The sequence below is a fragment of the Geotrypetes seraphini genome, chromosome 2, assembly GCF_902459505.1.
Source record: "Geotrypetes seraphini chromosome 2, aGeoSer1.1, whole genome shotgun sequence".
Taxonomy (NCBI): Eukaryota; Metazoa; Chordata; class Amphibia; order Gymnophiona; family Dermophiidae; genus Geotrypetes; species Geotrypetes seraphini.
In genome coordinates, this window is record NC_047085.1 from 495,253,261 (window position 1) to 495,268,608 (window position 15,348).

A 15,348-nucleotide genomic window follows, 5' to 3' on the forward strand; every position below is an offset into this window, starting at 1 on the left:
CAGAGAAGGATGTAGAAGATGAAGTAAAAGAGAGAAAAGGCAGACAGACTGAAGTCCCTGAAAGAAAATTAAGGAAAGACAGAAGAAAGCAGAAACTAGGATAAACATGAATAAAATAGCCAGATAAAGGTAGAAAAAAATAATTTTATTTTTAATTTCATAACAGAGAATGCAGTTTTACTGTCAATATACACTGTTTTCTTTTTATTTTCCAAAGGTGTAGAGTGTGGTTTCTCTTTCTCTGGTGTTGAGCTGCATATGGATTCTTGAGTTTTAAGTCTGATTTATTTAAGACTAGTGTTTTAGCCCGTTACATTAACGGGTGCTAGAGTCTGTCTGTCTTTTTTTTTTTTTTTTTTAAATTTGTCTCTCTCTCCTTGGACGCTGTCATTCTTTCTGTCTGTGTCTTTCCCTGGCCCCCTGTCTGTCTATCTTTATTTCTAACTCTATCCTCTTCCCTCAATCCTGCATGTGGCCTTTTTTCTTTCTCCTCCCCACTTCCTTCCAACGTCTGCTCCCCCTGTCCTCCACACTTCCATTCGGTGTGTCTCCCTCTCTCTACCCCTTCCATCTACTGTTCACCCTCTGTCTTGCCCCTCTCTTCTCTTTCCATCCAGTGTCCGCCTTCTCTCTCTCTCTGTTCCATATGTCCTCTCTCCATCTCCTCCTTCATTTTCCCTTGGTCTAGCATACCTTCCTCCTTCCCGCCAAGCCATTCTCTCCCCCTCTGCTCCCTTTCCTCATTTAACTACTTCATTGGTCAGCAACAGCATTCACAATTCATTGCTGTTGCTGGCTTCAGGTCTTTCTCTCTGGCCGGTCCTGTCTTCATGAAAACAGGAAGCAGGCAGGACCGGCCAGAGAGGAAGGCCTGAAGCCAGCAACAGCAGCGAATTGTAAACGCTGCTGCTGCCTGAAGCACCCGAGGCAGACGCTTCTCTCCCCTCCCAGCCCAACCCTCGCTGACTCTGCGACCCTCCCAGCAAGATGACTTTAATATCAAACCTCCCTCCAGCGTTGGCAGCCGCAGCAAGCTAAACAGGCTGTTTCGGGCTTTCTCCTGCCGTTGAGTCCCTCTGTCGCGTCATTGATGATGTCATCAGTGACGCGGCAGAGGGACTCAACGGCAGAAAGCCCGAAGCAGCCTGTTTAGCTTGCTGCGGCTGCCAACGCTGGAGGGAGGTTTGATATTAAAGTCATCTCGCTGGGAGGGTCACAGAGTCAGCGGGAGTTGGGCTAGGAGGGGAGAGAAGCGTCTGCCTCGGGTGCTTCAGGCAACAGCAGCGTTTACAATTCGCTGCTGTTGCTGGCTTCAGCCCTTCCTCTCTGGCGGGAGGTTTGTGCCGGTATGTCCCTCCCCCTCCAGTAGTGTGCAGCACTTTGCACGGCGCATCCTCTCACGATCCTGGGTCGGCCACACGCTTGTGCTGGGGACTCGTACAGTCCAGTCCTTCCGGCGAGTTTAGGGAAGTGCTGGGGATTCGCGCATGCGCACTCATGCGGCCACGGAACTACTGATCATGGAAGCACACAAATAGGAGTGCGCATGAGCGAGTTAGCCTTTTATTATATAGGATTGTGATTGACTGTAGTTGTGTTTTCCTTGTTGTGAATATGGTAGCTTTGGGATATATATATATATCACAGATATTTATGTTTAGTGACTTGGGAGATAGCTGATAGGGAGGGTAGGTGAGTAGTTTTCATAGATTGACTCACCATGACAACCCCAATTTTTCCCTCCTTTTTGGAGGGAAAAAAATGATACCTCGGTTTATATTCAAGTATATACAGTATCTGATACAAGATTCCACATTAGGATTCACCGCCCGGGAAAAGGAACTAGGTGTTAATACATTGAAACCCTCTACCCTCTGCTCAGTGAGCAGCGGTAGCTAAGACAACAAATAGAATTTCTGGAATTAAGGAAGGTATGGAAAGCAAAAATGAGATTATAATGCCACCGCACCTTGAATACCGTGTGCAGTTCTGATCACCGCATCTCAAAAAAAAGATATAGCACAGTTAGAAAAAAGTTACAGAGAAAGGTGACGAAAGCGATAAAGTGGATGGGATAACATAAGGTGGCTAGGTCTCAGGTAAGATATGATAAAATGTTTATAAAAATATTGAGTGGAGTGGAACAGGTAGATGTGAAATGCTTATGCTTGTTTACTTTTTCCAAAAATACTAGGACTAGGGAGCATGCAATGAAGCTAACAACTACACTTCCCCCTCTGTATTTGCGGTTTCCGTATCTACGGTTTTGATTATTTGTGATTTTCTGCCAAAAAAATCATTTTCATTTTTTGGGCTATTTTAAGCCCCGTGAGCCCTCCACCCTTAAGCCTTACCGGATGGTCTAGCGCAGGGGTGTCCAACCTTTTGGCTTCCCTGGGCCAAGTGGATCAATCAGAATTTTGTAGACTTCAATCATATTTCCCCTCAGCTGTCTCTCTTCCAAGCTGAAGAGCCCTAACCTTTTTAGTCTTTCCTCATAACAGAGGCACTCCATCCTGTTTATCATCTTTGTTGCTCTTCTTTGAACCTTTTCTAGTTCTGCTATATCTTTCTTGAGATAAGGCAACCAGAACTGAATGCAATACTCAAGGTGAGGTCACACCATGAAACTATACAGAGACATTATAATGATGTTAGTCTTATTAGCCATCCCTTTCTTAATATTTCCTAGCATCTTGTTTGCTCTTTTGGCGCCACTGCCACATAGTGGGCAGAATGTTTTAGCGGAGGGGTGCCCAAAAGGTTGATCGCGAAGGCAACATGAGTCGATCGCGTTGCCTTCGTGTTCTACTTGCTTTCCGATGCAGAAGTGCCAAGCCGACCAACCTTCCCCACCCGATGTCAATTCTGATGTCGGAGAGGAAGTTCCAGGCCAGCCAATTGCTGCCTGGTTGATCTGGAACTTCCTCTCAGACATCAGAATTGACGTTGGGGAGATGAATGCTGGTCAGCCCGATGCTTTTGCGTTGGGAAGCAGGGAGAGATTGGGGCGATGGTGGTTTGGAGGCCTGTTCCCTAATGGCAGTGGCAGTGGCTTGGGGGAGGGCAGGGAGAAAGAAAGAAAGGGGGCAGGCAGAGAGACAGAAAGGGGGCAGGCAGAGAGACAGAAAGAAAGAAGGGAAACAAAGAAAGAAAGGGGAGACAGAAAAAAAGAAAGGGGGCAAGGAGAAAGACAAAAAGAAAGGGGGGCAGGGAGACAGAAAGACAGAAAGAAAGAAGGAGGCAGAAAGAAAGAAAGGGGAGGGGGGTAGGGAGAGAGGAAGAAAAAGTTGGCGGAGAGAATGAGGTCTGGAAGCATATAGCATGCTAAAGGAAGGGAAGAAATATTGGATGCACAGTCAGAAGAAGAAAGTGCAACCAGAGACTCATGAAATCACCAGACAACAAAAGGTAGGAAAAATGATTTTATTTTCAATTTAGTGATCAAAATGTGTCCATTTTGAGAATTTATATCTGCTGTCTATATTTTGCACTATGGTCCCCTTTTACTAAACCGCAATAGCGGATTTTAGCGCAGGAAGCCTATGAACATTGAGAGCAGCGCGGGGCATTCAGTGCAGCTCCCTGTGCTAAAAACCGCTATTGTGGTTTAGTAAACAGGGAGGGGGTATATTTGCCTATTTATGTATAGTTGTTACGCAGGTGACATTGCATAGAGTCATCTGCCTTGACCTCTTTGAAAAAACCCTGGAATATAAATGATAATTCACATTTTCTCTGCGTACAGTGTGCTTTTTGTTTTTCTAAAATTTTATTGTTGGTAGATCATTTTGACTTGGTCATTTTAAAAGTAGCTCGCAAGCTCAAAAAGTGTGGGCACCTCTGTTTTAGCGTATTGTCTACAATGACACCCAGATCTTTTTCTTGGGCACTATCCCCAAGGTGGACCCTGGCATCGCTTAGCTATGATTTGGGTTATTTTTCCCAATATTCATCACTTTGCCTCTATCCACATTAAATTTCACCTGTCATTTGGATGCCCAGTCTTCCAATTTCCTAAGGTCTGCCTGCGTTTTTACAACTTTGAACAGTTTAGTGTCATCTGTAAATTAAATCACCTCACTCGTCATTCCAATTTCCAGCAAAGTTAAATAGCACCGGTCCCAGTACAGATCCCTACTGCACGCTACTAGTTACCCTCCTCCATTGAAACCCTACCCTGTTTTCTAACCGATAACAAATTCCTAATCCACAACTGAACATTGCCTCCTTTCCCACGACTCTAATCACATCACCCAACAGGGAATCCACGTTTCACCAAAAAGCTGCATAAGTGGTTCGCCCTCTTTCTTGCAATCAGGAACATCTCAGCTCAAACACAGCACTGGTTTGAGCTGAGATGTTCTTGACTGCAAGGAAGAGGACGGACCACTGACACAGGTTTTTGGCGAAACAGGAATTCCCTGTTGGGTGGTGGGACACAGTAGCACACCAGAGAAGATTATGAAGTTGATGGACTGGCATGTGCTATGAAGTTTGCAGCTAAGTGTCCCCCTGTTCTGTTTTGATCCTTAGCAGTATATACTTGCATGAATTGGGAACTGAACATTATGGCCCTGATTCTGTATAGGACGCCCAGGAGAGGTGTCCTATACAGAATCGGTCCTACACTAAACCCTGATTCTGTAACCGGCGTCCATGGTACAGACGCCGGTTAGAGAATCAGGTTAAATTAGACGCGGCCGCTATACTTATGGCAGCAAGGGATCTCCCTGCTGCAATAAGTATAGCGGCTGCGGTCGCGGCCGCCTGTCCCATCGCCGACAGGAGGATGCCCAGTTCTCCTGCCGGAACCCCCCTGGAACCCCCCTCCCCCCAAACTGGTAATCGCGGGCAGGAGGATGCCCAATCCTCCTGCCGGAAAGCCCGACGACCCCCCCCACCCCCAAAACTAACCTCCCTCCCCCAACTAACCTTTACATGTTGGTCGGCTGGACGGGTCTTGCTGCCGTCCAGCCGACGGGCCCGCCTCGTGGAAATGAGACGGGCTCACCCTTTCCCAGCCCATCCCCGCTAAATCTAAGGCCAGATTGGCCCAGGCTCTAGAAGCCTGGACCAATCAGGCCTTAGGCATAGCGGGTCCGCCCATCCTCACTAATCCTAAGACCTGATTGGCCCAGGCTAGGCACCTACAGCTGCCTAAAATCGAGACGCACTTTGGAGAATCCGGCCCTATGTGTTGAATAGATCTGTGTATGACTATCAGAGTAGAACCAACTCTCTCCTTGAAGGCTGATATCCTGGTACTTTTAAGTAGAACATTGCAGTTTCTTTGGATTATTTGATTATGTGACAAAGTAGAGTTTTTTTTTAACCCATGAAGATTAACTGAGGTTTTTTCTCCACTTTGCTATTTTTGTTTGGATTTTGGTTTTCTGTCCCTGCTGGATGGGCTTGGTGAGGGGTTCTAGTGAATAAATAAGAGTATTGAAGTGCCGCCTGCAATTATGGCCTTCAATAACTGACCTCATGGCAACCCAATATGCTGGTATAAATAATATATATTTTATTTAATAATCAATAACAGGTTACAAGAGCAAATCCTTTCAGCATATGGAGCTGACCAATAATATACTTCAAGCGCTTTAGTATACCTGGATGTCTGTCCTGACTAAGGCCTCAAAAGGCTGTCTTTTTATACATTTCTTAACAGCCTGAGACCACATTGGCACATATTACGTATTTGATTATTATTGGACATACAGTTTCTTATTTCATTAATTGGACAATATTTTTATTTTTTCTAAGTCATACTGCGCAGGACATCCTCTGTTTACCAAAAGGTTCTATCTATTTCCCCGACAAATGTTTTTCTAATATCAAAGTTCCTCAATTTCTCCGAGCACGCCCATTCCTCATTTGTACAGTAATTAATTTTATGTTCTTTGATTAAGATATGTAGTACTTCCTCTCTGTGCTGATAATTCTATCCTCATGAAATTCTATCCTCATGAAATTCTCTATTTCAGCAGTTGTTCTGCTGGCTTCTGTATGAAGGATGAGTTCCGCTTGGCTTGGCCTTGCTAATTTTAGTAAAGATAAGAGTTTCTAAGAACAGTAATGTTTCAAAAGCACTTTTCAGGCCTGTAAAAAGTATTGCCTTTTTCTTATTATTCTGGGGATTTCAGAGGGCTTTGTCTTCACCTCCAGTATTATGGCAGGCTTAAAATCTTCACCTGTACAGGCCTCTCTCCTCAGTATGTAGTGGTTAATTATTCAGTGTATTTATTTACTCTATCCTATAAATTTTGGTAATTGAAATTACCCATTATTATACGGTTGCCCAATTTGCCAGCTTTTCTATTTGAAAACATTTCATCATCTGTCTGCTCATATCTGAACTGGGGGGACAGTAGTACAACCATACTTCGATATTTCTTCCCTTCATACATGGGGTTTCTTTCTATATGGATTCCACACTGCTATCTATGTCACGCAGAATGTTCATTTTGCTTGATTCAATTCCCTCTAACATATAGCACAACCCCCTCTCCAATTTGATCTACTCTATCCTTGCAATATACAGTACTCCTCCGATATTCACGGGGGTTCCATTCCAGGAACCCCTGCAAATCTCGAAAAACTGCAAATATGGTTTTTCATGGGGGAGTCTGAAGAGGGCAGCAGGAGAGCAGCTGGAGCGCCGCAAGTGCAAGAAATCACTCGCGGTACGCTCCGACCACCTCTTCCTGCACTAAGTCGGGCCTTATCCAATCAGGAGCTCTGTGTCAAAGCAGCTCCTGATTGGATAAGGCCCGACTTAGTGCAGGAAGAGGCGGTCGGAGCGTACCGCGAGTGATTTCCTGCACTTGCGGTGCTCTGGCCGCTCTCTCCTGCCTCTCCCTTTGCCCTCTCCTTTTCGGTGGTTCTTGGTCAGAAAATACCACGAATGACCGGGACCGCGAACCACCGACCGTGAACGACCGGGGGAACACTGTAATTTGTACCCAGGTAAAACAATGTTCCATTGATTGTCCTTCTTCTACCAGGTCTCTGAGATGCCCATTACATCTACCTCATCATTCAGTGCTATATACTCTAACTCTTATTTTTTAGGCTTCTAGCATTTGTATACAGACACTTCAAATTGTGTGTTTTTCCTTGTATCTACAGCCTGCTGACAAAATGACAAAGATAATTTGAGTCCTTTACTCTGCCTTCCTCTAAAACATTCCTGGCTTTCTTTCACCATTATTAAACACTCTTATTTGGACCCCCTAAATATCCTGGTTCAATAGTATCCTTCAAGGATACTCCACACTGAACCTGGGCAACTGTTGGCTACCCCCCTCCCTTTCTGTTTAAAAGCTGCTCTCTCTCCTTTTTAAACGTTAGCACCAGCAGCCTGGTTCCATCCTGGTTAAGGTGGAGTCTATCCTTTTGGAATAAGCTCCTCCCTTTCCCAGGAGGTTGCCCAGTTCCTAACAAATCTAAATCCCTCATCCCTGCACAATCATCTCAACCACACATGAGACTTTGGAGCTCTGCCTGCCTTTTGGGTCCTGTGCGTGGAACTGGAAACATTTCTGAAAATGCTACCATAGAGGATCTGGATTTCAGCTTTCTACCTAAGAGCCTAAATTTGGATTCTAGAACCTCCCTCTCACATTTTCCTATGTCATTAGTACCTACAATGTACTAAGAGAGCCGGATCCTCCCTTGCACTATCTAAAATCCTATTTAAGTGACATGTGAGGACCACAAACTTCGCACCAGGCGATCCTCACACCACCAGTCACCCCACTATCTATATGCTTAAGGATCGAATCAACTACAACAGCTGTCCTAATCCTTCCCTCCTGAGCAGAAGTCCCTGGAGACATCGTCAGTGCAAAAGGAATTCAAAAAAGCGTGGGATGAACACAGAGGATCTCTAATTAGAAAATGAATGGTACAAAGCAAACTAAGGCCGGTACTGGGCATTCCTGCACAGTCTGTACCCCATATATGGTGATTTGGTTTAGGATGAGCTGGGGAGGGCTTTGATAGAAGCTCCAGTGACAGGACGGACAAAGGCTGGAGAGGGTTTCAATGGCCTAAAGCCTAAAGACCGGACGGACTTCTATGGTCTATTACCCAGAAATATTAAAGAAGACAATTTAACCATGAATATATAATGAATGCAACTATTGGGCAGACTGGATGGACTGTTCATTTACTATGTTATTATGACTCCATTAAAAAAAGACTGGTTTGGGTCTTAAAGGACAGAGGTTAAAAGGTCTTCAGAGTTTATATCAATGCCAGATTACCGCAATATCCCTTCGCCATCTCTCCCTGTTGTCTTTAAAGACATCTAGGGAGCTAAGTTCACGTCCCACTGCAGCAATTTGTGACTTTCAGCAAAGTCACTTAACCCTCCATTTCCCCAGGTACAAAATAAGATTTGGTCTGGGGAAGGGGGAGTAGATAGTGGAGGATACGGTGCCGATCATCGGGGGTTGGAGGGGGGTGAATAAAAAGTTTTTTTATTCACAGATGTATTTGAATATTAAATTCTCCTCTTTCATTTTCAGCGATTTCTTCTAAACTTTCCCTTAGTCCCATTGTTTTTTTCCATTTATGTTTTCTTTCCTGTAATTTATTGTAGTTCTACCCATTCTCCTTTTGTTTCACGTTAAGTATCATTGTTGTGTGTCCAGGTATACATTTTTTTTTTTTTAATATACCCTTCTGATATTTAATTTTCATGGCTTACAGATAACCAGAGCGTCTATTCTAATCAGCCAGTTATTATGATACATGATTAGAACATTATATGACAACTTTCTTTATTTTGAATTCCCCCATCCAAAGAAGCTTTATTCAGCATGCTGTTTAGAGAATAATAGCTTCAGCAAAGATCTTTAATGTTCTAACTTTGGCTGCGAGGTCATACATATCTGTCATGATTAACACCCTAACTAATTGTTCTGTCATTGCTCTAGGAGTCATTTTGAATTGATGTTTCTTTTTCCAGATGTTCAGTGCAGCAAGAACTTTGTCTTCAATGTTGAGAGTTCTGTCCATTTGTAGAGATTTGATGTCTGTATTCTTGTTATTAACATTATTTTATTTTATAATTAACATGTTCTGCTTTAATTTTACCCTTTTTTATTGTTGTAAAAGGCTTAGTATTTGTTAGGCGTTTAATCACATTTTTAAATAAACTTGAAACTTAAAAGTACCTGTATGTAATATGCAAGTCACTTTGATTGTTAACACAGGAAGGCAGTATATCAAGTCCCATCCCTTTCTGCAAAGAATACAGAAAAATGCAAACAGGTGGAAGGCTAGCTCCGACTCCCTTTGCTCAGCTCACCTGCTCCAAACGTTAGGAATAAATTTCAGCAGACAGGAGATTCTGAAGCTTTGGGAGGAGTTCTTGCTTAAACTGACTGATGTTTTAACAGGAATCCCAATATAGCCTCGCCCAAACCCAGGGGAATGTCAGCATTTCTCTCCAGAGCCCTTTTGATGGGGAAAAAAGCCATCCTCACCAACTGGCTCTCCCGTCATCCCCCGTCATATGCACAATGGAGATCCCTAATGATAGTGCACGCAACATTGGAGAGACGCATGGTGGGAGACTTGACTCTTGGCCCGGGTCGCAAATTTTGTCAGGTGTGGGAGCACTTCTGGCAGGACCTCACACCGCGTGTTCGCAGTAGACTTTTGAATCTTTAAGATTTTATTCCCACTCTCAGCTGTTGGACTGGCCATGGATTCTTGGGGAGGGATGGGGAGGGGAACTGATTATATTGTTGAAAATGTTATTTCCTGAATGGTACTACTGTTTGTATTTGCTTCTTACTGCTGGAATAACAAAAATCATTTAAACATAACAGGAATCCCAGCACAGACAAGTGGATCTCTAAGGTTCAAGGGGGGGGGGGGGGGTCAGATATTTCAGCTTAAATCAGAAGAGTAAAGCTTTTGGAAGATGATGGATTCAACACAGATTTGAATCTGTAGGGAAGTTCTGTTTGTTTTAAGTCTGATCACACCTTGCCCGATTGCAGTGGTATGAAAAAAAGTTGCAGATGCATTGCCTGGAAAAGTTTTAAGGAGGGGGGTTCAAAAGGAGCATTCGTTTCTCCTGAACTTAAACATTTTACTCTTAGGAAGTACAAAAACACTTCTGTTAAACAAAGCTCCCTAATGTGCACATTTCTGAGCTCTTTCATAATGACTGAAGGATGGTGGCGATGATGCTGTATGCAAGTTAATGGCTTATGGCAACACATAGAGGCAGCAAGCAATGCACAACACAAAGGGAAACTATTTATCCTGTCTAAATTATACAAACCTTTACCGGAAATAACGTCATTCCCCAGCCCAAAGCTTTCTTGAGCATTGTGAAGAAAAAAAAACAACCCCAAAAAACCTGAGAGAAGTTCCTTACCTTCACATTGCCTCCGGCTGGTACATGACCCACGTTGTCCAGAGATCCAACCTTTGATTGTACCTTACCCTTCAAATTTATTTTATGACTCTCAATCTTGACGTCTCCTCCACCTAAAACCAGAGAGAAGGGAGTTTTAACTCCAACTGTGCCTGAATATACCAGTGAAGATATATAAATGTGCAGAGTTACATGGAAGGAAGTCTACCTCCTTCGGTAATTCACACTACTCTCAATCAATAGACAAAGAAGGGAATTTATCTTGATTTTAAAAAAGGTTTAGACAAGTTCTTGGAGGAAAAGTCCACAGTCTGCTACCGAGGTAGACATGGGGGAAGCCACTGCTTTGGGTTTCTGCCAGGTACCTGGTGACCTGGACTGGCCACTGTTGGAAATGGGATACTGGTTTTATATAGACCAGGGCTAGATTCTCCCAAAAAAATGCGTAAAAAACTGACAGGCTGCTGTCGCAGCTGTTATAGTAGCGATTTTAAAAAAGCGAGTCTTTTTCCAAAAAAACGCTCATACAAATGAGGATGTTAGAGAGTAGCAAAGACTTGCTATATTTGCATATAATACTACTCTCACAAAAAAAAAAAGAGAATTTATGATTATTCATATAATTCATTTTTTTCATTAGCCACAGTAAAAACACACTCCCACAAGATGCACTTTTAACAGTGCTGTCACTGTACCATCAATCCCGGACCAGTTGCTGATTTTTGTCACCAAAACCTGACAGACATCGCTCTTGGAGAATGGCTCAGCGATGTTTATCAATCCACTGGGGTGCTCGCTTATATTCAAGAGCCCATTTGCATGGCAGTGTTGGAGAATGCTAGAAAGCTCACTAACCCTTTCAGGACCAAGGGACATATTTGTCCCATAACTTTAAAATCCTATAAATTTTGATTGGGATAGTCTACAGTTCTAAATTTGATATGTACGGATTCCATATGATACTGCCTTTGTGTAAACAAACTGGTTCCGACATTCATTCATTAGCGTCGTTGCTAGATTGACGAGAAGATTCACTTGCCACACTGTCCATAAGCCAGAAGTGTGATTTTTTTAAATAAAAATAATGATATTTCACAAAAAAAATCAATTTTTTGGCATCTGCAAGCCCTTTTTACCATAAAAATGTCGTCAAAACCACAAAAATTGGCCTACGATCCTTATGGTCCTGAAAGGGCTAAAGACCGCCATAAGCCATTTTCATAATCCTCCGCTAAAATGCATGCAGGCTAAACAGTCTGCAACCAGTTTAGCGACCAACTTAAAGTTTTGAGAATCTGGCCCTCGGTACAGCTATTCTTATATTATCATATCCGCCCCAAAAAGTCATTCCCTTTCTAGCAGAAAGGCCAGCCTTAACTCTATTCTCCTTCCCGACTCAAATTCTAGGTCTTCTATTGCAACCAGAGTTTCTCAAGTTAGCCCCAACACGAGATTCGTATGCAAAGCATGAGGCAATGTGAGATCGGTATACATTTGCACAGTTATTGTGGATACCCTGAATACCTGGCTACCTAGGAGGTACTCCAGGACTGGCTTGGGAAATGCTGCTTTAGTACAGTTAGAGCAGGTCAATGTCACGTGCTTGTTTTCTAACCCCAGCTGACCTAACTTTATTAAATCACCTTGTTAAGGGACTATAGAGTAGAGAATGACACGGTGACAAAATTCATCACCGTTCCCGTCCCCGCAGATAATTGCAGGAAACAATCCTGGGCCATTCTTACGTGTCTATCTCACCTTCAGTCCTTCTACACCAACATTCTTCAATGCAAGGCTTGAGGGTCTGTGGTTGAGCCCATTCGTACTCTTGATTCTTCCCTCTCTCCTTGAATGACGACATCGAGATGGCTTCCCACGATTATCCACGGGGACGGGAACGGTGATGAATTTTTTCACCGTGTCATTCTCTACTATAGAGATCAACAAACATCTACATCTCTCATGTTACAATTTCCTTCTATTAGAGGTATTAGATTGAAAAGTATCCATGAAAATTCTACCAAATTTCAAATGGCAAAGTGCTGGAACATGTACTGTGGATCTTTGAATTTTCAGAAGTTCTTTTCCGACAGGCCTAGTAGCTATTGTTGGTCCGTTTCACCTTTTTCATTGGTCTGCAAAAAAAAGGAATCTCCGCTCCTGACGAAGAAGCGAAACGGAGCTCTGTCGAGTGGTGATATGATATCATATGAATTGTTCGGTGTCTTTCTTCTGTGTGATTCTGATATTGTACATTTTTGAATATTTTCAGCGTCATTAGAGACTTTTGACTGTGAATGAATTTTTTCTTTTTACTGTAGAAGTGTTTATATAAATTGCTCAGATTGGTGCTATTGCTATTTTTATTCTTTTTTTTCTCCTTTAGTATAGGTTGTCTCAGGTCTCAGGTCACATGAAATTTCATCATTATTGTTTCCTAGCATGACATTATATGATACTGAATGAATGAATTGTTTGTAAGCATTCATCTAATCTAATCTAATCCTTAGGTTTGTATACCGCATCATCTCCACGTTCGTAGAGCTCGACGCGGTTTACAGTAGGAGAAATAGGAAGGAACTACAACAGAGGGTTAGAGGTAGAAGTGTGAAGAAAATTTAGAGGACTTGGGATGCCAAGATATAAGAGTTTCCTTGATTCCTAAGTTGGAGGGAGACTTACATTTTTTGAGAAAAGCCAGGTTTTCAGATGTTTGCGGAAAACTTGGAGAGAGCTCAAGTTCCGAAGAGGGGAGGTAAGGTTGTTCCAGAGCTCAGTGATTTTGAAGTGGAGGGAGGTCCCTAGCTTTCCTGTGTGGGAAATGCCTTTTAGCGAGGGGAAGGATAGTTTTAATTTGTGGGAGGATCTGGTGGTATTAGGGTTTGAGGAATTCCAAGAAAGAGGGATAAAGGGAGGGAGGATACCATATAGGATTTTGAAAGTTAAACAGGCGCATTTATAGTGGACCCTGGCGATTATCGGAAGCCAGTGGAGCTTGGCCAGGAGCGGGGAGACATGGTCAAATTTACTTTTAGCGAAGATGAGCTTGGCCGCGGCATTCTGAATCTGTTGGAGGTTTTTCTTAGTTAGGCTTAAGTAGCTAGAGTTGCAATAATCCAATCTGGAGAGGATGATGGATTGGACAAGGAGGGTAAAATGTTTTTGATGGAAGCAGGATCTAACTTTCCTCAGCATGTGAAGGCTGAAAAAGCATTATTTTACCATGGATTGGAGGTGGTCATTGAAGGACAATGTGGAATCAATGATGATGCCCAGGACCTTGCTCGAGAACTCAAGCTGCAGAGAGGAGCCAGAGGGTAGTGGGATGGAGGTGGGTAGGTAATCTAGTTTTGGACCGAGCCAAAGAAGTCTTGTTTTGGACTCATTCAATTTCATTTGCACAGTGTGGGCCCAGGATTGTAGGTTCATTATACAAGAGGATATGTTCTTAGACAGGTCGGTGAGGTTCGAATCGGTCTCGAGGAGGACGAGGATGTTGTCTGCATAAGTGTAAATTGTTTCAAGGGGGGATAGGTGGAGGAGTTTTAGGGAGGACATATAGATGTTGAAAAGGATAGGGGATAGTGGAGAGCCTTGTGGGACTCCACAATTCGGTTTCCAGGGGGAGGATGAGGTGTCATTCATGTTAACAATGTAAGAACGAGAGCGGAGGAATTTAGAGAACCAACCTAGGACTGTGGAGTTGATACCTATCTCAGAGAGTTGGTAACAAGAATATCATGGTGAACAACGTCGAAAGCAGCGGAAAGGTCAAATTGTAGGAGGACGGCGAACTTGTTTCGAGAGTGAAGTTGTTGAACCCTTGAAATCAGGGAAGACAGTAGGGATTCGGTGCTGAAGTTAGGACGAAAGCCATATTGATAGGGTAAAAGAATAGAGAATCTCTCTAAGTATGATGAGAGTTGGGAAGAAATGATGGACTCTAGCATCTTGGTTAGGAGAGGGATATTTGCAATTGGGCGATAGTTGGATGGTATGGAAGGGTCAAGGTCAGATTTTTTCAGTAGTGGGGTCAAGGCGATATGACCCATTTCTGGGGAGAAATGGCCGGACTGAAGGGCAGAGTTTATGAGAATGGTGATAGAAGAAATAGTCTGAGCGGGAATGTTCTCGTATAGGTAGGAGGGGAATGGGTCCAAGGAGCAATTACAGGATTTCAGTTTGAGGCAGAGATTGAGGACCAGGGATTCAGATACACGCTCAAAGGTGGTCCAGGATCTGTCAGCTGGGATAGGGTTGGAGACCATTAGGGTGGGAGTGGAATCGGTGGGCACTAGGGAGTTGTAAGAGACTGAAGGAGGGAAAGAGCATCTCAAGGAAGAAACCTTATCGTTGAAGAATTTTGCTAGAACATCGGCTGAGGGAAAGGAGGGGAGCAAGGTGGGGTCTCTTTTGGAGGTTAGGGAGCGCCAAATGTTGAATAGAGTACTGCTTTGATTGTTGGACCTGGAGATTTTGTCACCATAGAAGTTCTTTCTTGCTTTTTTTAGTGCTGTATTGTACAGCTTGATATTGACTCTCCAGGACTGTCTGTCTATAGGACATTTTGATTTTTTCCATATGCGCTCCAGAGCTCGACATTTCTGTTTTAGCTCTCTGTGATATGGGAGTAACCAAGGGGCCTTGCGGGGATAGGAGATGGATTTAGTGGAAAGGGGGGCGAGGGAAAGATAGGTAGATTTGGAGAGAGCGACCCAGTTATGCCAATTAGTACCTGAATCTGCAGGCTTAGGGGCAGAGGAGAATAGATTGAGAAATTTAGACCAGAACAGGTCGCTTGTGATTTTTTTGCGGAAGGTAATGGGGTTGGAAGTACGGGATGGAGCCCCAAGGTGCGACATAAAGATGGGGAGACAGAAAGCCCCTAGGAAGTGGTCACACCAGGGGACATGTTCCCAGCGAGTGTCGTCAATTGACGTCTT

General features: G+C 43.5%; 1 protein-coding gene across 12 annotated transcripts in view; it reads right to left on the bottom strand.

Moving 5' to 3' along the window:
* MAP4 (microtubule associated protein 4) overlaps nucleotides 1-15,348 on the bottom strand; it is a 421,944-nt gene that overhangs the window by 8,692 nt on the left and 397,904 nt on the right. For all 12 annotated transcript variants that reach the window (XM_033931948.1, XM_033931947.1, XM_033931950.1 and 9 more), the window contains one exon: nucleotides 10,406-10,518. In XM_033931948.1, coding sequence (XP_033787839.1) covers nucleotides 10,406-10,518 — 113 coding nt within the window. The remainder of the gene's footprint in view (nucleotides 1-10,405; nucleotides 10,519-15,348) is intronic.